Source organism: Dryas octopetala, chromosome 5 (genome assembly GCF_963921425.1).
Source record: "Dryas octopetala chromosome 5, drDryOcto1.1, whole genome shotgun sequence".
Taxonomy (NCBI): domain Eukaryota; kingdom Viridiplantae; phylum Streptophyta; class Magnoliopsida; order Rosales; family Rosaceae; genus Dryas; species Dryas octopetala.
Window position 1 is genome coordinate 10,456,389 of NC_141370.1, and position 22,905 is coordinate 10,479,293.

At 38.4% G+C, this 22,905-nt stretch overlaps 6 protein-coding genes across 9 annotated transcripts; 2 read left to right on the forward strand and 4 right to left on the reverse strand.

Moving 5' to 3' along the window:
- Positions 1-244: 244 nt before the first annotated feature.
- LOC147284183 (elongator complex protein 4-like) lies at positions 245-7,785 on the forward strand. Its single transcript, XM_086245662.1, has 5 exons — positions 245-386; positions 6,729-6,956; positions 7,098-7,324; positions 7,422-7,497; positions 7,595-7,785. Exons 2-5 carry the CDS (start codon positions 6,824-6,826, stop codon positions 7,783-7,785), a joined length of 627 nt encoding a protein of 208 aa, XP_086101788.1. The 5' UTR covers positions 245-386; positions 6,729-6,823.
- On the reverse strand, positions 2,138-5,653 carry LOC147284184 (uncharacterized). The gene is made up of 4 exons (XM_086245661.1): positions 5,626-5,653; positions 3,072-5,353; positions 2,927-2,986; positions 2,138-2,839 (listed from the first exon to the last, which is right to left on the reverse strand). Exons 1-4 carry the CDS (start codon positions 5,651-5,653, stop codon positions 2,438-2,440), a joined length of 2,772 nt encoding a protein of 923 aa, XP_086101787.1. The 3' UTR covers positions 2,138-2,437.
- A 428-nt stretch (positions 7,786-8,213) lies between the features above and the next one.
- On the reverse strand, positions 8,214-9,965 carry LOC147284185 (putative mannitol dehydrogenase). The gene is made up of 5 exons (XM_086244765.1): positions 9,718-9,965; positions 9,425-9,538; positions 8,810-9,323; positions 8,533-8,686; positions 8,214-8,441 (listed from the first exon to the last, which is right to left on the reverse strand). Exons 1-5 carry the CDS (start codon positions 9,828-9,830, stop codon positions 8,236-8,238), a joined length of 1,101 nt encoding a protein of 366 aa, XP_086100891.1. The 5' UTR covers positions 9,831-9,965; the 3' UTR covers positions 8,214-8,235.
- Positions 9,966-10,636: 671 nt separating this feature from the next.
- ELO1 (Paxneb protein-like protein) lies at positions 10,637-15,001 on the forward strand. 4 transcript variants are annotated; one of them, XM_086244777.1, is made up of 9 exons: positions 10,637-10,905; positions 11,486-11,713; positions 11,864-12,081; positions 12,179-12,254; positions 12,352-12,508; positions 13,135-13,213; positions 13,580-13,739; positions 13,819-13,910; positions 14,604-15,001. In XM_086244777.1, the coding sequence occupies exons 2-9, from the start codon at positions 11,581-11,583 to the stop codon at positions 14,769-14,771; spliced, it is 1,083 nt and encodes a 360-aa protein (XP_086100903.1). In that variant the 5' UTR covers positions 10,637-10,905; positions 11,486-11,580; the 3' UTR covers positions 14,772-15,001. The 4 variants fall into 4 exon arrangements, with proteins under 4 accessions (XP_086100903.1, XP_086100899.1, XP_086100901.1 ...); XM_086244773.1 differs by having other exon boundaries at positions 10,643-10,905; positions 11,855-12,081; XM_086244775.1 differs by having other exon boundaries at positions 10,643-10,905; positions 11,492-11,713; positions 11,855-12,081.
- A 162-nt stretch (positions 15,002-15,163) lies between these two features.
- Positions 15,164-16,286, reverse strand: LOC147284187 (putative mannitol dehydrogenase). The gene is made up of 3 exons (XM_086245399.1): positions 15,867-16,286; positions 15,618-15,771; positions 15,164-15,442 (listed from the first exon to the last, which is right to left on the reverse strand). The coding sequence occupies exons 1-3, from the start codon at positions 16,038-16,040 to the stop codon at positions 15,237-15,239; spliced, it is 534 nt and encodes a 177-aa protein (XP_086101525.1). The 5' UTR covers positions 16,041-16,286; the 3' UTR covers positions 15,164-15,236.
- A 1,823-nt stretch (positions 16,287-18,109) lies between these two features.
- On the reverse strand, positions 18,110-19,856 carry LOC147284188 (putative mannitol dehydrogenase). The gene is made up of 5 exons (XM_086244589.1): positions 19,748-19,856; positions 19,482-19,595; positions 18,842-19,355; positions 18,584-18,737; positions 18,110-18,419 (listed from the first exon to the last, which is right to left on the reverse strand). The coding sequence occupies exons 1-5, from the start codon at positions 19,843-19,845 to the stop codon at positions 18,214-18,216; spliced, it is 1,086 nt and encodes a 361-aa protein (XP_086100715.1). The 5' UTR covers positions 19,846-19,856; the 3' UTR covers positions 18,110-18,213.
- Between the last annotated feature and the right edge of the window lie 3,049 nt (positions 19,857-22,905).

The following is a 22,905-nucleotide window of genomic DNA, read 5'->3' on the forward strand; positions in this document are numbered from 1 at the left end:
TTAAGACTTAAATCAAATTGTGCCTTGAAATAAACACATTCCACTTTGGCATATAAGTAGATCTAAGTTTAGTACTAAGGCTTTCTACTGTGAGAGCCGAAAAAGATGAGTCTCACACTCTCACTTTGTTTTTTATCGTTACATTTGGACTACTTGACAAAAAACAAAAACATTTGGACTCGGGCCTGAAATGTATGGACTGAGACCCAAGATATTGGCTAGTGAACTGGTTTCACAGGTCAAAATCAGCCCAGCCCATAGGAAATAAACCAGTCCAAGACGGTGGATTTTGCTGGCTGTCTTTTTCGGAGAAACGAAAGCAAAGAAAGAATCAACTAACTGGCCGGACGACGTCGCATCCCAAAGTGCCGCTGAGGCTGGGTGAGGTGAGATTGCTAACGCTACTACCACAATTAACTAGTTCAATTTTTCTGTTTGGTTCCATGGAAACCGAAGCAAAAGTTGAGAAGAAAAACTGTGATTCTGGTGTATGTTTTAAAATTTGGCTTGACCTATGTGTAATGATTGCATTTAGCTCAATAACTATGCAAATATGTATCTATGTATTTATGTATTGGCTTATTATGATTTTTGCCCCCTGAACTATGATCCCATTCCTAATGTGCCCCCTGACTTATTAATTTTATCAATTTACCCCCTAACAGTTACAACGTTAGTCTAATGTACCCCTTCGTCCAATTTCCGTCTCAACTTCCGTCTATTTTGCTGATGTGGCAGGGTATATTGGTCATTTCGACCTCCCTGGACCATTCAGCATCCCATTTTTTCCACCTAGACAGCCCCCAAATGCCACATACCCACATGTGGGACCCACCCGATGCCAGCTCAGCTGGCCCTCTTTATCTCCTCAAATCCCCATCTCTTTATCTCAGCTCGAGCTTACCTCTCTCCCTCATCAATTTTCTCTTCTCTTCAAAATGAGTCGAAGCAGCAGCCATCGAAGCTACCAGAGCAGGACGCACAACGAAGATGCTGATGGTGAATCATCACTGCGCTGCCACTGTGGATTGGTTGCACGAATATCCACCTCCTGGACAGATTTGAATCCAGGGAGGAGGTTTCATGGGTGTCCAAAGTGGAGTGGGGTGAGATTTATGGGTTGATTCTGGTTCATGGTTTATGTTTAATAATTTAGTTAGAGATAATAATGGTTGGGTTTGCAGAAAAAACAACACGGGTTGTGGTTTTTTCGTGTGGCTGGATCCAAAGATGTGCGATCGTTCAAGGGATGTGATCAATGGGCTGCGGAGAAGGCTTAATGGTATTGAGGGTCCTAGAGTAATGGTTGAAAGAGAGAATGCTAGAGAAAAGCGCTTGTGGGTTGCCCTGGTTGTGTCCTGGGCAATTTTCTTGGCTATTATGCTATTAAGGGCATAAGTATGGAAAATATCCAACTGGGTTTGTAATGAAATTGACAATGTATGGTTGTCTCCTGGGGAATTTTGTTGGTTATTATGCTATTAAGGGTGTAAGAATTATTTATATCAATGCAGTAATTTACATTCCGTAATGTAACAGTTGACATCTCATATGGCAATTACTAGCAGTCAAATGTCAATTGGAAATCAAACTGCAGTTCAGATTACGTATGGAAAATATCCAACTGGGTTTGTAATGAAATTGACAATGTATGGTTGTCTCCTGGGGAATTTTGTTGGTTATTATGCTATTAAGGGTGTAAGAATTATTTATATCAATGCAGTAATTTACATTCCGTAATCTAACAGTTGACATCTCATATGGCAATTACAAAGCAGTCAAATGTCAATTGGAAATCAAATGCCAATTGGAAATCAAACTGCAGTTCAGATTACTTACTGTAACAAAGGGCATCAGTATGAGAAATTGTGTTTGTAATGAAATTGACAATGTATATATTATTTAGATTTTCTTTCCATATTATGCAATGAATTTGATTAGGAATGGTATGAAAACGACATGAATATGATTATGAATAGTATGAAAAACTAAGGTGAATTGGCATGGGTTTGGACAGTAAATTGACATGAATTAATGGTTGATCCTATTTGAAATAAATTGACATAGATTTTCTGTGAAAATAAATGGACATGAATTTTGCAGTAATATGACATTATATATTGCAACCCCTGCATACCCTGCATACAATCATCCGAAAAGCAACACAAGCCTTCCAAGGTTCACAAAATGTGCCTAAAACCAAACATCCAAACATCTACACCTGCTTACAAAGTACACAAAACATGGCAATATGCAAGTTTTACAAAATGTGCCTAAAACCAACACAAGACATCCAAACATCTACACCTGCTTACAAAGTACACAAAACATGGCAATATGCAAGTTTTACAAAATGAGCCTAAAACCAACATCATCTTGACAATTGTCTGCCACCCATATCAAAGTTCTCAAAAAATGACTGGTTGTCTTAACATCATCAATCCAACCATCCAAATGTGGCCCTCTGCAAGTTCAAACACTTCTCCCTGAATAGCTGGTTTGCAGTCTTGGGCTTCTTATTCTTGCCCTTCTTGGTGCCAGGTTGGGCTTGCTGAGGCTGGGGGTCTCCATAAGGTTGGGCTTGTTGTTGGGGGTCTCCACAAGATTGGGATGGCTGAGGCTGGGATGGACCTTGAGTGGCTTGCTGAGATGGACCTTCAAAGTTGTCATATTCATATGGACCCTCAAAGTTGTCCTGCTGAGATGGCCCTTCTTTTTGGACATTATTTGAAGGCCCTTCACCCTCCTGATGGCTCATATGTGATACACATCTTGCCTTCCTCAATGGATTTGTTCTCTTTGATGGTCCCTCTCCATTGTTTTGGGTCTGTCTATTGAACTACATGAAACATACAAAAAAAACAGCCAAAGTTAAATGCTAAAGTGTCAAGTAACAGGACAACACTAAAGGGGCAAGTCCACTCACTGGTAGTTTGGTGGGCCTGCGTGCACTTCCATCTGTAGTGGTCCTTGCACTCTTAGCAGCCTGCATGTACACATGATAAAATGAGAACCAAAGCCCAACAATAGATTGCATATACATATGAAAAAATGAGAAGGCCATTATTTACCTGCTTTTTGCCCCGAGTCCCAACACTTGCTTTACAACTCCTAACATTATGCCCAATCTCTCCACAATTACCACACTTTGTGTGGAAGTTAAACTTTTGCAGCTTGTGAGCTTGACTTGGCCTTTTGGGGCTTTCATTTGGTGCTTTAACCCTTGACTTTTTAGGTCTACCTGGCTGCTTGTGGTAAAGTGGTGGTAGCATTGGGGCTTTTCCAGTCTTTTTCCACTGATCACTACTTGGCATTGGCTCAATCAGCTCCCTGTAGGTTCTTATGTAAGCATCTTTCTTGTAACAATTGTCCACATACTGAAGGGGATCCCCATTTAAGTAGCTTATAGCTGAGCAAGCATGAACACATGGCAGCCCACTTAGGTCCCAAGCTTTACATGAACAAGTATGCTGGACCAAATCAACCACAAAGCTCCTGTTGCCACCATGCTGGATAACCTGGTATTTGTGCTTGTCTGCTGGTCTTGGAATGCACCACCTTGCCTCATCTCTAATGTCATTCAATTTCTTAACCACCCTAGGACCTACCTCATGATGCCACCTCTCAACACCTGCCCTTCTAGTGGCTGTTAACAACATCAAGTACATTCTAATCCTTTCCAACAAAGTCAGAATGGGCTTATCTCTAGCCTCCAATATAGCCATGTTGAAGGCCTCACAGTAGTTGTTAAGCATCTTTTCACACTTGAATTGGGTACTGTAATGAGAAAGAGCCCAATTCTTAGGATCCTTTTCATGCAACCACTTAAAAGCAGCCTCATCCAATTCAAGCATCTTCTTCATTTCAGCATCAAACCACTCCAGTGTGGTGGCCCTTGCTATTTTCTCCATTTGCTTCTTCAATGCCAAACCTTTGTGCTTTTGACTGAAATTAGCATATAAATGCTTAAGGCAATGTCTATGCTCTGACTCGGGGTACTGATCCTTGATGGCATCTATAAGTCCCTTCTGCTTGTCACTTAAAAATGCCCAATGATGCGAATTTTCAATGTGCAAGTCACCCCCCAGCAGCTCCAGAAACCAGTACCATGTCTCATAATTCTCCACCTCAACCACAGCATATGCTATTGGGTACATGCCATTGTTGGCATCTATCCCAACAGCACTTAGAATCTGTCCAGGATGAGGTCCTTTGATGTGACACCCATCCAGCCCAACTACTTGCCTACATCCCTCTAAAAAACCTCTCTTCAAGGCACCAAGACAAATGTACACCCTCTGGAACCTAATAGCATCTTGCTCACCACCAGATGTCTTCAATATCACTGTGCTTCCCCTATTTCTCCTCAACAACTCAGCACAATAGTCCCACATTTGTCCATATTGTTGCATATATGTTCCCTCAAGTAACACAGTGGCCTTAGCCTTTGCTCTGTAGATCAATGAGGCTTGTGCATTTATCCCTGTCTCATTTAGGACCTGTTCCTTGAAAGAATTCAGCTCCCATCTCGGGTTGTAAGCAAGTTGAGTCATATACCTCTTTGCAAGCCAATCTGCAGTGAGATGCTTGCTCACTGTTTCCTTATTGCAAACATGATTGCCCACCAAGGTCTTCACATACAACTCAGAACTACCATTCTGTGAGGATGCAAACACAACAAACCCACACTTCTTCTTACAAACTGCCCTTACTGCATTTTTATCATTTTTCACAAAATCAATTTGTCTACCACATTTCAGTGAGAACTCTTTAACAGCCCTTCTAAACAAATTAGCAGTGGCAAACTTGTCTCCCAACTTAAAATGAGGGTCCTTTAGGTCTACATCCTCATTGAATTCATGAAACTTGGGCAGTCTCCTCTTTGGTCTTTTAACTGCAGTGCCCTGCTGAGGAAGATCTTCATCTGATGAGTTGTCTGGTGTCCTCACCTCATCATCAATTTCCTCATCCGAAACCACATTATCATCCAATTCAGCATTAGGGTCTCTGTCATCAGCAGTGGGGTCTATGTATCCCTCAAATAGCCTATCATCATCCCTCACTAGCCTAATCTCTTCATCACTAACCCCATAAAATTCATCCTCAAACAAAGGATCAGCTGCATCATCTTCCTCATCATCTTCAGACTCACCCTCCTCAGCATTAGCATCTTCATCTTCAGACTCACCCTCCTCAGCATTATCATCTTCATCTTCAGGCTCACTCTCCTCAGCATTATAATCTTCAGACTCACCATCATCTGCATTATCATCTTCAGACTCACTTTCCACCTCAATCACATTCTCCCTTTCGCCATCAGCAGGTTCCACCACCCTCCTCTTAGTTTTTTTCACTGCAAGTATGTTTAATGAAATTTATTAGGTGTAAGTGTGTAACAACCCTTGGCAGCATGTAAGTGTGTAACAACCCTTGGCAGCATATATTAAGTTTTTTTCACTGCAAGTATGTTCCACCACCCTCCTCATTTATGCACTAAAAGACACGACACCAACCAATCTAAAACCATAAAGTTGCAACACCAGGTAAAAGACAAATTTTGTTTCCAATATTGAATGGTAGATAACAACCCCCAATTAAACCCCCAACCCACTATTACACAAGTACACGACACCACACCAACCATGGACCACATTCGTTGAAAACTGGGGTCTAAAGCAATAAACAATTCCTAACACTTCCAAAAGTTCAAAAAAGCTTTAAAATGCAAAGAATCTTGCACATGGCACACCACTCATCGATACACAATAAAACAAACCAAACAGTTCCAAAAGTTCCAAAAGTCGAAAACCCTAACAGTTCCAAAAGTTCAAAAAAACTTACTTTTGTCTGGCAAACGAATCTTCAGACCTCACTTCACCAAATCACCTCAAAATCCCACAGAGAATCTCGGCTTCACTTCTGAAGAAAGGAGGCGATGGGCGATGCGATGATGGAACCCTAATTGCAGAGAATCTTCTGAAAACGGAGGGGATGCGATGAGTTGTTTGATGGAGATCGATCCAGTTGACCCAATAAGACTGGGTCCCTACGTGAGCTGAGCTGGCATCGGGTGGGTCCCACATGTGGGTATGTGGCATTTGGGGGCTGTCTAGGTGGAAAAAATGGGATGCTGAATGGTCCAGGGAGGTCGAAATGACCAATATACCCTGCCACATCAGCAAAATAGACGGAAGTTGAGACGGAAATTGGACGAAGGGGTACATTAGACTAACGTTGTAACTGTTAGGGGGTAAATTGATAAAATTAATAAGTCAGGTGGCACATTAGGAATGAGATCATAGTTCAGGGGGCAAAAATCATAATAAGCCTTATGTATTTGTATTTCAGTTCTTATAAGCAAAAATGGTTTTCTATAACTTAGTCTGAGCTACTTGTTTCCAAACTTGCTTTGTGGTTACCATGCAGACCAAATGTTCGATGAAAAGAACTTTTATTACAACATTTGAATACATGCATGTTATAATACAAGTATATTATATTGGAAATAGGATTCCTTTTGTTAACCCTTTAGGATGGACTTCAAATCATAATGTCTGAATGGGATTAATGCTCTGCAGCATTAATGTTGAAAATGGTCTGTATCTGTTAGTTGTTACTCCATTGGATTTAACATGTCGTTGTTCCTCTATCTGTTAGTCGTGCCATTGGATGAGGGTTATTATAATTTTTATAAGGTTTTTGAAAATTTTGTTTCCTTCAAATCTTAGCTGCAGGCATATATCAAACAGGACAGAGCTGCAATCTTCATTCCCCTGTTATTTGGATGCTCTGATTGAGAGTGGTAGAGAGTGTTTATGCAGCCATGGCTGCGACCAAGACTCGGTCAAGTAGCTTCTCTCGCAACTTTTTGGCTGTAAACTCTCCTCAAATCCCTGGAGTCAAGCATGGTCCCAATGGCACAATGTTTATTTCATCCGGGATACCGGACCTTGACAGTAATCTTCTCTCACCTAAAAGTGTATTGGAATTAGCTAAGCTGGGCAGAAGTGATTAAATTGGAAATGTTCTTTTTTTCTTTTTCTTTTTTGTATAATCGTTATTTACAGCTGTTTTATGTGATTGTCTTTGATTTTTAGAGATTTTAGGTGGTGGGTTTTCTCTAGGAAGCCTAGTCATGGTGATGGAAGATGCAGAAGCACCTCATCATATGCTTTTGCTTAGAAATTTTATGTCTCAAGGTCTCATTCACAACCAACCCCTTCTCTATGCAAGCCCATCCAAGGACCCAAGACAATTTCTTGGTACTTTGCCTAGTCCAGCGTTACCCAAGGATGATAAGTCTAGTCATCGGGATCCTGATCAGGTTGTCCTCTTCAATTTTCCCCACAACTAATTATTTAGTAGTTTGGTTTCTTGAGTGAACAGTAAGAAATTAAATACTTTGTTTTCCAAAATTTCAGGAGAAAGGGTTGAGGATAGCTTGGCAATATAAGAAGTATTTTGGTGAAAATCAGCAGAGTTTTGATAGTCAAAGTGGCAAGTTTGTCCTTATCTTATTTAGTATAAAAAATGTCTCATTGGCTCATAGCTGGTTTAGATTTGACGAGCAGTTTGTTACGTTTTTGTTGTCTAGGTGGCAAACAAGAGTTTTGCAATGAATTTGACTTACGGAAGCCCTTGGAGAGGCAGTTTCTAAGCGGCGAGCGTATAGATTGTGTTAGCATTCAAGATTCTCCAAATCTTGTTACCCTTCATGACCGTTGTACCACATTTTTATCTCAATTTCCAAGGTATAGTACTGTAGTCTTATGCTTTCCTGCCTAGAAGTTTACATATATCATGTATGGTCAGTAAAATATATGTATATCAATGGTTTTTCACAATGCACAATAGCTTCTTTTGTACATTATGAAGACGAATATTTAGTGATTCTACGTTCTGTCTCTGTATGTGTGCATGTTTTTCGGTTGGATGATTTGGGTGGGGAGGATAGAAGATATGTAGTTGGGTGGCCTACACCCTACACAAATTGCATAAAATTGAAATGGCTTTTGTAGTCATTATAAAAAATATTACATAAGCCAAGTGGATCAATATTAAAACACATTCTTCCTCTACAAAATTAATATTAAAACAAATACTAAACACATTCTTCTTCTACGAAATTAATATTACAACGAATACTAATTAAACATAGTGGTTCTCGCAATTGACCATTGTTGGATTGTAGGCAAAGCTCAGCTACAAAGAAACGTACTCCAATTTTCTTTGCATTCAATATGGAGAATTTATTGTGTTGGCCACATCAATGACAAACCGGTACTTAACATCATTCTTGGCAACTCGTTCAAGGGCAATGTTCACATAATCCATTGGAATAACTTCGACATCTGCTTTGATATTATGCTCTGCTGCAAAATCGATCATCTCTTGAGTCTCTTTCATTCCCCCAATTGCACTTCCAGCAATAATTTTCCTCCCTATTAAACCACATTCGGTTTTCTATTAAAACTAAGTTTGAAATCAATTATATCTATCAAAATTAATTAGTGAAAAATAAAATGAACATACCCATGATTAAAGGGAAAACTGGTAGCTCAGGAGGTTGGATTGCAGCGCTCACCAAAATTAGTTTTCCATTTGTCTTCAACAACGCAATCAATGGTGAGAGAGCGTGAGGGCCGGAGATTGTATCGATGATACCATCCATTGTACCCATGGCAGCCTATAGTTCCATTCAATGTGTTGATCATATGTAAGTACACACGTAAAATTTTGAGCAAAAATGTTACAAGGAATCACGTATTTAGTTGACCACATGACGTGACAGTTGATAAGTAGTTATTACCTGCAATTGTTCTTGGTCGTGACTGATGAGAAATTCATCAACACCAAGTTGTTCCAATGCTTCCTTTTTTTTATTCGGAGAAGTACTTATCACGGTTACTTTTGCTCCCACAGCTTTGGCGAACTTGACGGCCATATGCCCAAGACCACCAAGGCCTGCCACACCCAAGTGTTTACCAGGTTCCATAAGTCCAAAATATCTCATAGGGCTGTACACCGAGATCCCGGCACATAGCAACGGAGCAACACCTTGTAGCGGAAAATTGTTCGGGATTCGGACGGTGAAGTGCTCGTCGACGACTAGCTTGTCGGAGTACCCACCGAAGGTTCTCGATCCGTCTTCGAAGTGTTTGTTGTACGTCCTCACCATTTTGGGGCAGTAATTTTCTGAGTCCTGTGTGCAGTTGTCGCATGAGCCACATGAACCCACCATGCACCCAACTCCGGCTATATCTCCTAGTTTAAATTTTGTGACATTGCACCCAACCTTTGTCACTTGCCCTACCATCTCATGCCTGCAAAAGTGACATTGAGATTATAAATTAATCTTGTTTCCAAATTAAGAAACTCAAAATTAATCAGCTTAATTAATTGAGACAATGAAATGGGTACGTACCCTGGGACAATGGGATAGATGGTCATTCCTACTTCGTCCCTAGCTAAGTGGAGGTCCGAGTGGCAAATACCACAATAGAGTATCTTCATGGTGATATCATTGTCGCCATTGTTCCTGCAAGTACAAAAAACCACACAGCCTTATAAGTGATAAGAGTCTATCAATTTAAGACGTTACGTTGTCATAATATCATTATTGATTAAGTACAATATTGTTTAATTTTTATTATTTTGATTCACAATCTGATAACATAACATATCAAATATATCTAATAGATAATAAATAATATATACCTCCTGGTGAAGTGGAAGGGAGAGAGAATTCCTGAGGAATCTCTAGCAGCCCATCCAAAGGCGGCATTCACTGGTACTTGTTCTAGTACAGCTGATGATGATGCTTCTGACATTTTCTTCAACAATTGATGTGTGTATATATGTATCTATGTACGTATGCAGTATATGTGAGAGGTAGAAGAAAACTGTAATCAAAGAGATTGACGCTTGTGTTTTGTTGGAGGTTGTCGTTTTGGTGATGTTGGAGGTTGAATTGAAGTGCATATATATACCATTTGGTTGGGTAACATGCAAGAAATGCAAGAGTTTGATGAGACTTAATTAATTTGCAAAAGTACGACTTTTAAAGTTGTGTTTACTTTTCAAACCATTTAACTTTATTATCAAGCAAAAAAAAAAAAATTGGGCAACAAGAATTAGTCTGAATAGATCGGAAGGAGAAGGAGAAGGAAAATCTTGTCTTACAAATCTTACTTGGACGGCTCGATCTTGAATTGGAACATATTTATAATTATCATCATTAACCATATTGTCAATTTTGTAAAAAGAATAGACATACAAAAATAAGAAATATGCCTAGCTAGCTAACTCCAAATGAAATAGAGGTGCATACGATGACGTATTTATAGCATAAATTTGGTGGGATATGTGAGTCATGAGAACTGTATTCATAGATCTGCAAACAATGATGTAAGCAATGACGTTTTTTTTTTTGGCCAGGGTCAGCAATGATGTTCACATGCATATGTGGCAGTGGCAGCTAGTGTTTCTGAATTTTCTCCTACTTTTTTCAAAGCCATTCTCCTTATGACACTCTTATTTTGTAATAATTAATTGGATCTGTTTGAAGAAATATTATTTGGTATAGAAAACATACACTCACATTTAATATTTGAATTTTGATAGGTTTACTTCTTCGTACTAGAGTATAGTTTTATCAACTATTAAATATGTTTGTAAGGGATACTTTTTTCATACTAGGGTATGAATTTATCAACTAACTGAGACCCAAGATATTGGCTAGTGAACTGGTTTCACAGGTCAAAATCAGCCCAGCCCATAGGAAATAAACCAGTCCAAGACGGTGGATTTTGCTGGCTGTGTTTTTCGGAGAAACGAAAGCAAAGAAAGAATCAACTAACTGGCCGGACGACGTCGCATCCCAAAGTGCCGCTGAGGCTGGGTGAGGTGAGATTGCTAACGCTACTACCACAATTAACTAGTTCAATTTTTCTATTTGGTTCCATGGAAACCGAAGCGAAAGTTGAGAAGAAAAACTGTGATTCTGGCGTATGTTTTAAAATTTGGCTTGACCTATGTGTAATGATTGCATTTAGCTCAATAACTATGCAAATATGTATCTATGTATTTATGTATTTGTATTTCAGTTCTTATAAGCAAAAATGGTTTTCTATAACTTAGTCTGAGCTACTTCTTTCCAAACTTGCTTTGTGGTTAGCATGCAGACCAAATGTTCGATGAAAAGAACTTTTATTACAACATTTGAATACATGCATGTTATAATACAAGTATATTATATTGGAAATAGGATTCCTTTTGTTAACCCTTTAGGATGGACTTCAAATCATAATGTCTGAATGGGATTAATGCTCTGCAGCATTAATGTTGAAAATGGTCTGTATCTGTTAGTTGTTACTCCATTGGATTTAACATGTCGTTGTTCCTCTATCTGTTAGTCGTGCCATTGGATGAGGGTTATTATAATTTTTATAAGGTTTTTGAAAATTTTGTTTCCTTCAAATCTTAGCTGCAGGCATATATCAAACAGGACAGAGCTGCAATCTTCATTCCCCTGTTATTTGGATGCTCTGATTGAGAGTGGTAGAGAGTGTTTATGCAGCCATGGCTGCGACTAAGACTCGGTCAAGTAGCTTCTCTCGCAACTTTTTGGCTGTAAACTCTCCTCAAATCCCTGGAGTCAAGCATGGTCCCAATGGCACAATGTTTATTTCATCCGGGATACCGGACCTTGACAGTAATCTTCTATCACCTAAAAGTGTATTGGAATTAGCTAAGCTGGGCAGAAGTGATTAAATTGGAAATGTTCTTTTTTTCTTTTTCTTTTTTGTATAATCGTTATTTACAGCTGTTTTATGTGATTGTCTTTGATTTTTAGAGATTTTAGGTGGTGGGTTTTCTCTAGGAAGCCTAGTCATGGTGATGGAAGATGCAGAAGCACCTCATCATATGCTTTTGCTTAGAAATTTTATGTCTCAAGGTCTCATTCACAACCAACCCCTTCTCTATGCAAGCCCATCCAAGGACCCAAGACAATTTCTTGGTACTTTGCCTAGTCCAGCGTTACCCAAGGATGATAAGTCTAGTCATCGGGATCCTGATCAGGTTGTCCTCTTCAATTCTCCTCTCAACTAATTATTTAGTAGTTTGGTTTCTTGAGTGAACAGTAAGAAATTAAATACTTTGTTTTCCAAAATTTCAGGAGAAAGGGTTGAGGATAGCTTGGCAATATAAGAAGTATTTTGGTGAAAATCAGCAGAGTTTTGATAGTCAAAGTGGCAAGTTTGTCCTTATCTTATTTAGTATAAAAAATGTCTCATTGGCTCATAGCTGGTTTAGATTTGACGAGCAGTTTGTTACGTTTTTGTTGTCTAGGTGGCAAACAAGAGTTTTGCAATGAATTTGACTTGCGGAAGCCCTTGGAGAGGCAGTTTCTAAGCGGCGAGCGTATAGATTGTGTTAGCATTCAAGATTCTCCAAATCTTGTTACCCTTCATGACCGTTGTACCACATTTTTATCTCAATTTCCAAGGTATAGTACTGTAGTCTTATGCTTTCCTGCCTAGAAGTTTACATATATCATGTATGGTTAGTAAAATATGTGTATATCAATGGTTTTTCACAATGCACGATAGCTTCTTTTGTACATTATGAAGACGAATATTTAGTGATTCTACGTTCTCTCTGTATGTGTGCATGTTTTTCGGTTGGATGATTTGGGTGGGGAGGATAGAAGATATATAGTTGGGTGGCCTACACCCAACACAAATTGCATAAAATTGAAATGGCTTTTGTAGTCATTATGCAGCTTATGCAAGGAAAAAGGAAATGAAATTGTTGCATTATACCTTCTAATTAGTCTCAAAACTATGTTTATAACCCCTTTGGTCTTAAAACTCACATGGGATTACTGCCAGATTTTATACACCTTTTAGTTTTTTTATTTATTTTTTATTGCTTCTTGTCTATTTCTCATAAAATATGAAATTGAGTCCTTAAGAGTTTTCATTAAGACCGTATTGGTTAGCTTGTAATGAAACTAATTCATACTTTAAAGGCATTTTAGGTTGTCATGTTCATATGGCTTTTTTTTTTGTTTACTATTTATATATATATATTTGATAATGACATTTTCACTTTCTTTGGCTGAATCTACAGAAGTGATGGCAGCATTTCTTCTGTTGGTCGTATTGCCATTCAATCATTCTGTGCTCCACAGTGTGAATATTCCAACATGGTCAGTGGCAGTTGTTATTTGCTCTTAAACCCTTATTAATCCATTGTATAATTTATTTAATTTCCTTTTGCAAGAAAATGATCCCACAAACAAAAGAATAATTACACCTCAGCTCTACAGCTGCCTCTTATTTCATTTGCTTTGCAGTTTTGATGAATTTTTAAGGGTTCTGTATGCCTTTTCCTCTTCCAAAACTTTTGTTTGAAAAATTAAGTATTATCTGATCCATTAATGTCAGGTTTCTTTTTTTTTTTTTTTTTTGATAGGCTATGACATTTCTCCTATTATTTCAAATTTGACAATTTATTGTTAGAAGCATATTATAAATGTATTACTTAAGTTGAGTGTCATACTATTTCATTGCAGGAATGGGACATGCTTTCCTTTCTTAGATCTTTAAAAGGCATGGTACGATCTTCAAATGCAGTTGCTGTTGTGACATTCCCACCTACTCTTCTATTGTTGTCCTTCTCTAAAAGATGGCAGCACATGGCGGACACTTTGCTGTCGGTCATAGCAATTCCAGGTTAATATCAGCTTTCACATTTGTTTTTGCGCTATTGAATATTTTGTCAATAGTAACCTATAATGATTCATTGATTCAGATGAGGACAAGGAATTGGCAAAACTCCTTACTGGTTACCAAGACATGGTTGGCCTTCTCAGTGTGCATAAAGTAGCGCGTATTAATACACAGGTACTGCAAAACTGTACTTCACCCAAATCTAACACTATACGAATCAAGTTTGCTTTCTCTCCTTTTTTGTTGTCTCTCCTATTTCAGTGCATGAAGTTGACGTGCAATCACCATGAATGCGTATACATGCAACTGCATGACCCAACTATTCACTTAGTCATCCTTACCTTTGGTACTATATAATCTGTTGATATAGTTGAAGCACACTATACATACATGAGCGCGAGTGCGCACACATACATACATGCGCACGAGTGCACACACAAACATACACACTCACACAGAGAGAGGCATTCACACAGGCACGCAGAAATGCACAAAGCTTTCCAACCACCTCTTCAGTCTATTGAGCTTGGGATTAATGTTATTTGTGAAACAGATGTTGGGTGTTATAGCATGGTCTTAAAACATGCAATTATCTTATTGAATTCTTGACCAATCTTGTGATTATTATTTTTTAACCTGAAAATTCACTTGCCTATGTTATGAATTGCCATTCTCCTACTTTTTCAGTTGTTTAATGTTATCAAACACTCAAATTTCCGTTATTGAATGTCTAAAGAAATTGGTCCAGTTGAAAAAACTATGAATTGAAAAAAGTACCAGGGTTCTGTTGAAACTACTTTCATTTTCTTTTCTGCTTTTCATGTACTTTAGCTTGATTGCTATGTATAATTTCTAATGTGTCAGCAGGTTCCTGTGATTCTTGAGGCAACAACCTACTCAATAAAGCTGCAAAAGCGTAGGTTTTTGGTTTTAGAATGTCTGAACCAAGCCCCTATCGATGGTTCAAGTGGGAGTTCATATGGCACCTCAGGTAGTTGTTCTGGGTCCTCTAAAACTGGGAATCTTGATTTTTAGTTCCTCACTTATATTGATTTTAGAAATGTCATTGATAAGTCAAAGTTAAATATAAGAATCAGCCATGATTGGAAATAACTGTGTGTGTTTTTCTACAAGATGTTCGTTTTTGATTTCATTAGTTAATTTTTGGTTTTTGAGGAATCTGCATTAGCAGTTGGGACAATTAGAATGGATGAAGTGTTTATTTCGCAAAACAACACAAAACCAAATATTTCTCAAATTTTCTGTGGTTGCCTGGTTGGTGACATTTTTAATTTATTTATCATGAGAAGAGACATTAAATCATTGAATTGATTGATTTTTGTGCTCACAATGTGAAGAAATAAAATGCACGCATAACGGACATAGCAAACAACAAAATTGATTCTTACAAAAGAGAGACCACAAAAATTTTACACTGACAAAATCAAACTCAATTTCTATTCATCTGTCCCTGCATTGATTCAGTACAGGATGCAAAAGTTAGGAAGTAGGCTTCAATGTGTTTCCGATGTCGATGACAAAACGATATCTGACATCTGCTTTGACAAGGCGTTCCATGGCAGTGTTCAAATAATCAATTGGGATAACTTCGATGTCAGCTGTTATGTTGTGATTGGCTGCAAAATCAATCATCTCTGGTATCTCCTTCATGCCTCCGATGCAACTACCAGCTACTATCTTCCTTCCTGTCATTGTAGAATGTATAGGTGGTTGTCAATGCACAATAATCCATTGCAAATACACAGCCGCCAGGGATTAGAAGCTACCACCTAAAACCTAATTAACAAGATGGATAGGAAATGTGCGAAGACAAATATCATTAGGTGAAGTTAACTCCTCGCAGTTATGCCATACGCTTACCCATGAGCAAAGGAAAAACTGGAAGCTCAAGAGGCTTGTCTGGTGCACCGACCACGACAAGCTTTCCATGAGGCTTCAACAAATCAATCAAAGGCAACAGAGGGTGGACTGCAGAAACTCTGGCAATGATACCATCCATTGTGCCCATGGCAGCCTACAAAATCAACTAAACAACATAAGAACATCTCACACACATGACAATCCATCACTCAAAGTCATATCATCAAGAAAACTTGTTCAAATAATCACCTGCATCTGATCTTGATCACGACTGACTAAAAATGAATCAGCACCAAGGTGTTTGATAGATTCTTCCTTCTTATTAGGGGAGGTACTAATGACTGTAACCTTAACCCCCATGGCCTTGGCAAACTTCACAGCCACATGGCCTAGACCACCTAAGCCAACCACACCCACATGCATATCAGGTTTGTCAAGTCCAAAATATCTCAAGGGGCTGTAAGTTGTAAGCCCAGCACATAGCAGAGGAGCAGCACCATCAAGTGGGAAGTGTCAGGAATGTGAACCACCATGTAGTCAGAGAAATCTCCATATGTGGTGGTTCCGTCATAGTACTTGGCACCGTAGGAGACTATCCATTTGGGGCAGTAATTCTCAAGGTTGTTGGCACAACTATCACAAGTTCTGCAACCTCCCACCATGCATCCAACACCTACCTTATCTCCAACCTTGAATTTTTGTACTTTGTTCCCTACCTCTGTCACTGCACCAACTATCTCGTGCCTGCATTTCCAAATTAAGTCCACATTTCATTAGTTTATATTTACAAACACTCAACTGTTTTACTTTATAGTTAACTTTACAAAAGGTAAACCGTAAAAACCGTGCCAATAATACCATCCATTGTTCAGCCTTCAAAATCAACAATTAACGCATTAATTAGGCCACCCCACACACATGACAATTAATGCACTTAATTAATTAAGGTTAACATCAATCAACGCAACTTAATTTCAAAGAGAGGTTCTTTATGGGATCGGCATCCTCTCACATTAAGGTGAGAACCACAACGAATTAGACCACCCTATCAAAGAATTAGTGCTGTTCAAATAATCACATTGAGGTGAAAAATTATGACAAGATGACTAACAAAAGAGGAATGAATATATTTGATTGTATTACGAGTGTTAGTATGTATGATTGTGGTCGAATGTGATGCCTCCGAGGTTGTGAAGGAGGTAATAGTTTGGACGAGCGCTTCAGTCCTGACGGTAAGATCTGTTGGAATTGAGGACCTTCAATCAATCTCTAATCATTAGTTTATGAAAGGAAGAATTTGCAGAAATATGTTGAGCTTCGAGTATAGGGAGATGAGAGAGTTTGAAAGTGTTGGAACTGAATATACAGAGGAGTGAGATTGCAACAGTAAAGGTCAAAGGAAGCAGAGTTGCTCCTCTGTTATGTTACAAAAGCATAGCAGCAAGTGTATGTGAGGAGCTCACCGACTGAAGCCTCAACGACAAGTCAAAGACATAATAATTAAAGTACAACTAGACATAATAATTACATCACAAGGCTAGGAGTAGGCATTAACGTTAACAGAAAGAGGAGGACTGCTTGTGTTTTAGCCTCTCTATTTTTTATGTAGATTGATTATGATTATCGATTGTTATGTGAACAACTCTCTAAGTCTACAACATAAAAGATTTCAACTTATGATTGATTATTATCATCTACAACTCATGAGATTGATGATCTATTATCATTTAAATGATATTTATATCAAGTTACATAAAGAACTTGAGAACATAAAATAACTTGAGGAGTTTATTTCAACTACTTACATGAGCTTGAGTATCAAATCTTCTTACTTAAATTTCTTAATAACTAAAAAAGTATAAAGTATTTTTTTTTTTTGGTAAAAGTATATATATAAAGTACTTTAATACAAAATATCTAAGGTAATGATCTCAGTCATTTATTGTGTTCTTGATGATTTTACTATTCAAAGTACAAGACTGATATAGGTTTAATTTTCTAAAAAAGTTGGCAAGAGCCACATTTTTCAAAACTTTTGCCTTAGTTGAAATCAGCAGAAATATCTAGGAAGATTTGATTTCAACTTACAAGAATTTTGCCTTTGTGTTAATATCAGTTTAGACATTAACTTCAACAAGATCTTGGATAAAGTTAAGCAGTTTATGGGTTGGTTTATTTCTATCTCTATTTGCTTTAAGTCTTAATTAAGTGGATTGTCGTTTGTGTGGGGTTGGTTTACACTTTACATCAAGATTTTCCAACAAATTTGCATGCCGATTGAAATCAACAAATAATGGGGATGGTTCCAATCTCCTTGTGACGTACAGACTCCTATTACGTACAGGAGGGATTATGATTGCAAAAGGAAAAAGATGGACAAATTCCAAAACCTCTTTTGAAATATGATCCTCAAATCAACAAATTAATCATTCCATTTATTCATTTATTAAAAATACATCCTACCACAATGTGCTCATAATGTGACGGTTCACAAACATATAACAAATAAGAGATAGAAAGTCCGAGACTACAAAGCAAAAGTACTGAATATCTGTTCGATCTTGTCCGGCCATTGATTAAGTTCTGGGTGAAAAACTTAAGTGGCAGACTTCAATGTGTTTCCAATGTCGATAACAAATCGGTATCTAACATCTGCTTTGACAAGTCGCTCCATGGCAGTACTCAGATAATCAATTGGGATAACCTCGATATCAGATGTTATGTTGTGTTTGGCTGCAAAATCAATCATTTCTTGTGTCTCCTTCATACCTCCAATGAGACTACCAGCTACTATCTTTCTTCCTATATATTATTGCAAAATAAATAGTTTTTAGTTAATACAAATTCTTCCAAAGCAAATAAATGCAAAACCAACAATGATTAGAAGCTGCCAATTAACCAAGGCCTAAAAACAATGAGAATCAAGGATAGCAAATTTAATTTTGCAACAAAAGTCATATGCTTACCCATAAGCAAAGGAAAAACTGGAAGCTCAAGAGGCTTGTCTGGTGCACCGAGCATGACAAGCTTTCCATGAGACTTCAACAAACCAATCAAAGGCAACAGAGGGTGGACTGCAGAAACTGTGTCAATGATACCATCCATTGTTCCCATTGCAGCCTACAAAAATCAACAAAACAACATTAATTAGGCCACACATGAAAATCAATCCACTTAATTAAGGTTAGCATGGATCAAGGAAATTTGTTCAAATTAATAATCACCTGAATCTGATCTTGATCACGACTAACCAAAAATGAATCAGCACCAAGATGTCCAATTGCTTCCTCTTTCTTATTAAGGGAGGTACTAATCACTGTGACCTTAACCCCCATGGCCTTGGCAAACTTGACGGCGACATGGCCTAGACCACCCAGTCCAACCACACCCACATGCATACCAGGCTTGTCAAGTCCAAAATATCTCAAGGGGCTATAAGTTGTAATCCCAGCACATAGCAGAGGAGCAGCTCCATCAAGAGGTAGGTTGTCTGGAATACGAACTATAAAGTGCTCATCAGCCACCATAATGTCAGAGTAACCTCCATGTGTTGTGGTTCCATCATAGTACTTGGAATTATAGGTGAGTATCAATTTGGGACAGTAATTCTCAAGGTTGTCGGCACAACTATCACAAGTGCCGCAAGATCCCACCATGCATCCAACACCTACCTTGTCTCCAACTTTGAATTTTTGTACTTTGCTGCCTACCTCTGTCACTACACCAACAATCTCATGCCTTCATTGCCCAATTAATAGTTAATTAAATGGATAGCATATATAATCCAGTTCAAATGGATGATTAAAAGAAGACTGCCTAAAACGGCTTATTATATATTGATATGACTACATAGTACATACGTACCCGGGAACCATAGGATAGGTAGAATGCCCCCATTCATTCTTAACCGAATGAAGGTCCGAATGGCAGATCCCACAGTACAATACTTTGAATGTCACATCTTTCTCTCCAGTTTCCCTGCAACCAAACCCGATCGAGGGTTCAATTATTGAAACACAAAATGAGCATGATCCTTGAAAAGGAAGATGTATATACCCAGAAAATTAAGCATAAATAAATGAAAAAGGAAATGGATGGAGATGATGCAATATTATATAATAAATATTAACCTTCTTGAAAAATTGAAGGGAGAGAGAAGACCAGATGAATCTCTGGCAGCCCATCCAATGGCTTTCTTGGGGTGCTCATGCTCTGGAGATGTCACCATATTCTCTCTCTCTCTTTCTCTCTCTCTCTCTCTCTCTCTCTCTCTCTCTCTCTCTTGTAAGTTATGTGGTACTTAGAATTTATGAGACCTTAAAAGAGTGAGAGTGTCAGAAAGATTGAGAGGGTATAACTAGCAATGGTGAAGTCGAAGTGCAACCTTCATGGTATATATAGTTAGAGGGGTTGGGCTGGGATGACGTATTGGGTGAGCAAATACAAGTATACAACTCACACAAAGTTCCAACTTTCTTGGCTGACAAAAAGTACTTCACTTACGTCATCCCAATGCGTAAGAGCTTACCACTTATAAATTTTGGTTGGTGATCATAGATAAATTATTATTATTTTATTTACATTAAAAGTAATCAAATTAAAGCCATCTTAATCCTAATTTTTTGTCCCATCCTCATAATTTAATTTGCTAACCCTGACAGCCTAGACAAATCATGTTTTGTTGACATGAATTTTAAATAATAAATCTTGGCTGCACAAAAGTGAGCGGATCAATTGGCGCCACCAACTATCAATGGACAGATTTTATCTTTTCAAAATTATTATTGACCAAAACAACGGACATAATTATTTTTTCGAGCATTCACACATGGTTTGTCGATTTTATATAAGATTTTAACTATGAAATTTTAAACTTTATGAAGCCTCCACAATTCAAATTTTATACCTTATGAGAGTATGAGGTGAACTCGTCGATAAATGAGATAAAAAATAGGGGGAGGAAGCCTAAACCTATAACCAAAGCCCAAAATCTTACTGTTAAAACTTAACATGCAGCTTCCACAAGCCCCGTTAATATACACCCTATGACGGCATGAGATGAACTCGACCATCGGGAAATAGGGTTTGAAATAAGGGGAGGAAGCCTAAACCTTTAACCCTAAACTCTAAACCCAAAACCCTAACCCCAAATTTATAGTTAAATGTATCAAATATAGTTTGTAATGTACCAAATAATTTGTAATATAGTTTAGATGTACCATATATAGTTTTTACCATATATTGTACTTAGTGACATTTCAAGTCATGTCTTGACGCTTCCAAAGTTATACCTTAGAGTTTCTCCAGTTGTTCCTTAGGGAATCACAAGTTGTCCATGCGTCCTAAGAAATGACTTGAAATGTCTTAATGAACGACTTTTGAAACTCTAGGGTATAACTTGGGAAGTGTCAAAACGTGACTTGAAATGTCACTAAGTAGAATTTGAAATGCACCAAGAGTATAAACATTTAAAATCGTTCGAGGTACGAACCAAAATTCTCAAGGAACGACTTGAGATGCCTTAAGGAACGACTTCTGAAACTTTAGGGTATGACTTGGGAACCGTCAAAACATAACTTGGAATGTCACTGGGTACAATTTGAAATGCACCAAAAGTATAAACATTTAAAATTTCTTGAGTTACAAACTGAAATTTTAAATGAACAACTTTAGATGCCTTAAGGAACGACTTCAGATGCTGTAAGGAATGACTACTGAAACTCTACGGTATGACTTGAGAAGTGTCAAAACATTATTTGGAATGTCACTAGGTATAATTTGAAATGCACCAAGAGTATAAACATTTAAAATCTCTCGAGGTACGAAATGAAATTCTCAAGAAACGACTTAGAATGCTTTAAGGAACGACTTGAGATGCCAAAAAGAACGACTTGAGAAACTCTAGGGTATGACTTGAGAACCATCAAAACATGACTTGGAATGTCATTGAGTACAATTTGAAATGCACCAAGAGTATAAACATTTAAAATCTCTCAACTTACGAATTGAAATTTTTAACGAATGACTTAGAATGCCCTGAGAAGCGACTTCATGAACAACTTCTGAAACTCTAGGGTATGATTTGTGAAATATCAAAACATGACTTGGAATCTAACTAGGTAGAATTTGAAATGCACCAATGGTATAAATATTTAAAATCCCTCGAGGTACAAACTAAAGTTGTTAAAGAATGACTTGGGATGCCCTAATGAACGACTTCTGAAACTCATGGGTATGACTTGGGAACCGTCAAAACATTACTTGAAATGTCAGTCGGTACAATTTGAAATGCACCAAATGTACAAGCATTTAAAATCCCTTGAGTTAAAAAAAGGATATTAATACATAAATTTGAGCCTGTACATAAATTTGGCCAGAAATTTGTGCAGCCATAAAATCTTTCATTCTTATTGTGAGATCCCATATTTTTCAAAGTTTTATTTTAAATACATTGAGAATTTATTTTGATCATTTTAAGAATTTATTTGGAAATTCAAAAGGTTTTGGATTTATTTTAAATTTTGTTTTAAATCAGGATTGACCCAAAGTTGACTTTTTAAATTTGTAGACTTTTGATTTTGACTTTGGGCCCGCTAGATAGATCTCAAGTCCATGTGTTCGTAGACACGAAGCACGCATAAATCAGAGTTACAATTTGAGAGATACGGACATTTGAAGGGAGGGGCAATTTCGTAATTTTGCATGAGTGGGTTTTAAATACCCAAATCCAGAATTTTCAGGGGCATTATTACTCTCTCTCCTCTCTCCCCGCGTCTCCCCTCTCTCTTCTCTCTCTACCTCCGCTCGCCTTCTCCCCTCGGCAGTCTCGCCGTCCGGCCACCTCTCGACCAGAGACGGGCACCGGCGAGTTCCCATCGCCGTCGCCGACCCCCAGCGGCCCTCCCCATCGTCGGCCGACCACCGTAGACGGAGAATTGGCGCGAGACAAAAAATGATCTCGTCGACGATCCACCGATCCCGGAGGAGTTACGACGTCGGACCGGTCGGGTCTCTTTTTTCTCATTGTGGCGAGCCTGAAGGTGGTCTCCGATTATCCAACTGTCTTCCACCGCCGCCGTTTCGAAGGAGAGAAGCAGTCGGTGGCTCTCGGCGGCGATGCTGCTTTTCCGGCGGTGTCTTGCTGCTCTGAGGGAATGGTTAGTCCCCTCTCGCTGAACTGAACACATGGGTGTGTTCGGATGAAGTCAATGGGGCCGGAATCGGAAAGCCCCAATCCAAATGCCACTGCCACCGTCGTCTGCGGCGATTCCGGCCACTCTTGGCCGCA

Coding starts and splice junctions, on each gene's coding strand:
- LOC147284184 (XM_086245661.1), bottom strand. CDS start 5,653: ATGTGGTCCATGGTTGGTGTGGTGTCGT. Junction 5,354..5,625: donor CATGGTTGGTGTGGTGTCGT/GTACTTGTGTAA, acceptor ACATACTTGCAG/TGAAAAAAACTAAGAGGAGG. Junction 2,840..2,926: donor GCAGGCCCACCAAACTACCA/GTGAGTGGACTT, acceptor TGTTTCATGTAG/TTCAATAGACAGACCCAAAA.
- LOC147284183 (XM_086245662.1), top strand. CDS start 6,824: ATGGCTGCGACCAAGACTCGGTCAAGTAGCTTCTCTCGCAACTTTTTG. Junction 6,957..7,097: donor CGGGATACCGGACCTTGACA/GTAATCTTCTCT, acceptor TTTGATTTTTAG/AGATTTTAGGTGGTGGGTTT. Junction 7,498..7,594: donor GAGTTTTGATAGTCAAAGTG/GCAAGTTTGTCC, acceptor TTTGTTGTCTAG/GTGGCAAACAAGAGTTTTGC.
- LOC147284185 (XM_086244765.1), bottom strand. CDS start 9,830: ATGTCAGAAGCATCATCATCAGCTGTACTAGAACAAGTACCAGTGAAT. Junction 9,324..9,424: donor ATCTATCCCATTGTCCCAGG/GTACGTACCCAT, acceptor TCACTTTTGCAG/GCATGAGATGGTAGGGCAAG. Junction 8,442..8,532: donor AGTTTTCCCTTTAATCATGG/GTATGTTCATTT, acceptor GTGGTTTAATAG/GGAGGAAAATTATTGCTGGA.
- ELO1 (XM_086244773.1), top strand. CDS start 11,581: ATGGCTGCGACTAAGACTCGGTCAAGTAGCTTCTCTCGCAACTTTTTG. Junction 11,714..11,854: donor CGGGATACCGGACCTTGACA/GTAATCTTCTAT, acceptor TTTGATTTTTAG/AGATTTTAGGTGGTGGGTTT. Junction 12,082..12,178: donor GTCATCGGGATCCTGATCAG/GTTGTCCTCTTC, acceptor CCAAAATTTCAG/GAGAAAGGGTTGAGGATAGC.
- LOC147284187 (XM_086245399.1), bottom strand. CDS start 16,040: ATGCATGTGGGTGTGGTTGGCTTAGGTGGTCTAGGCCATGTGGCTGTG. Junction 15,772..15,866: donor GTGATCAAGATCAGATGCAG/GTGATTATTTGA, acceptor TTGATTTTGTAG/GCTGCCATGGGCACAATGGA. Junction 15,443..15,617: donor AGTTTTTCCTTTGCTCATGG/GTAAGCGTATGG, acceptor CTACAATGACAG/GAAGGAAGATAGTAGCTGGT.
- LOC147284188 (XM_086244589.1), bottom strand. CDS start 19,845: ATGGTGACATCTCCAGAGCATGAGCACCCCAAGAAAGCCATTGGATGG. Junction 19,596..19,747: donor CCCTTCAATTTTTCAAGAAG/GTTAATATTTAT, acceptor GTTTGGTTGCAG/GGAAACTGGAGAGAAAGATG. Junction 19,356..19,481: donor ACCTATCCTATGGTTCCCGG/GTACGTATGTAC, acceptor TGGGCAATGAAG/GCATGAGATTGTTGGTGTAG.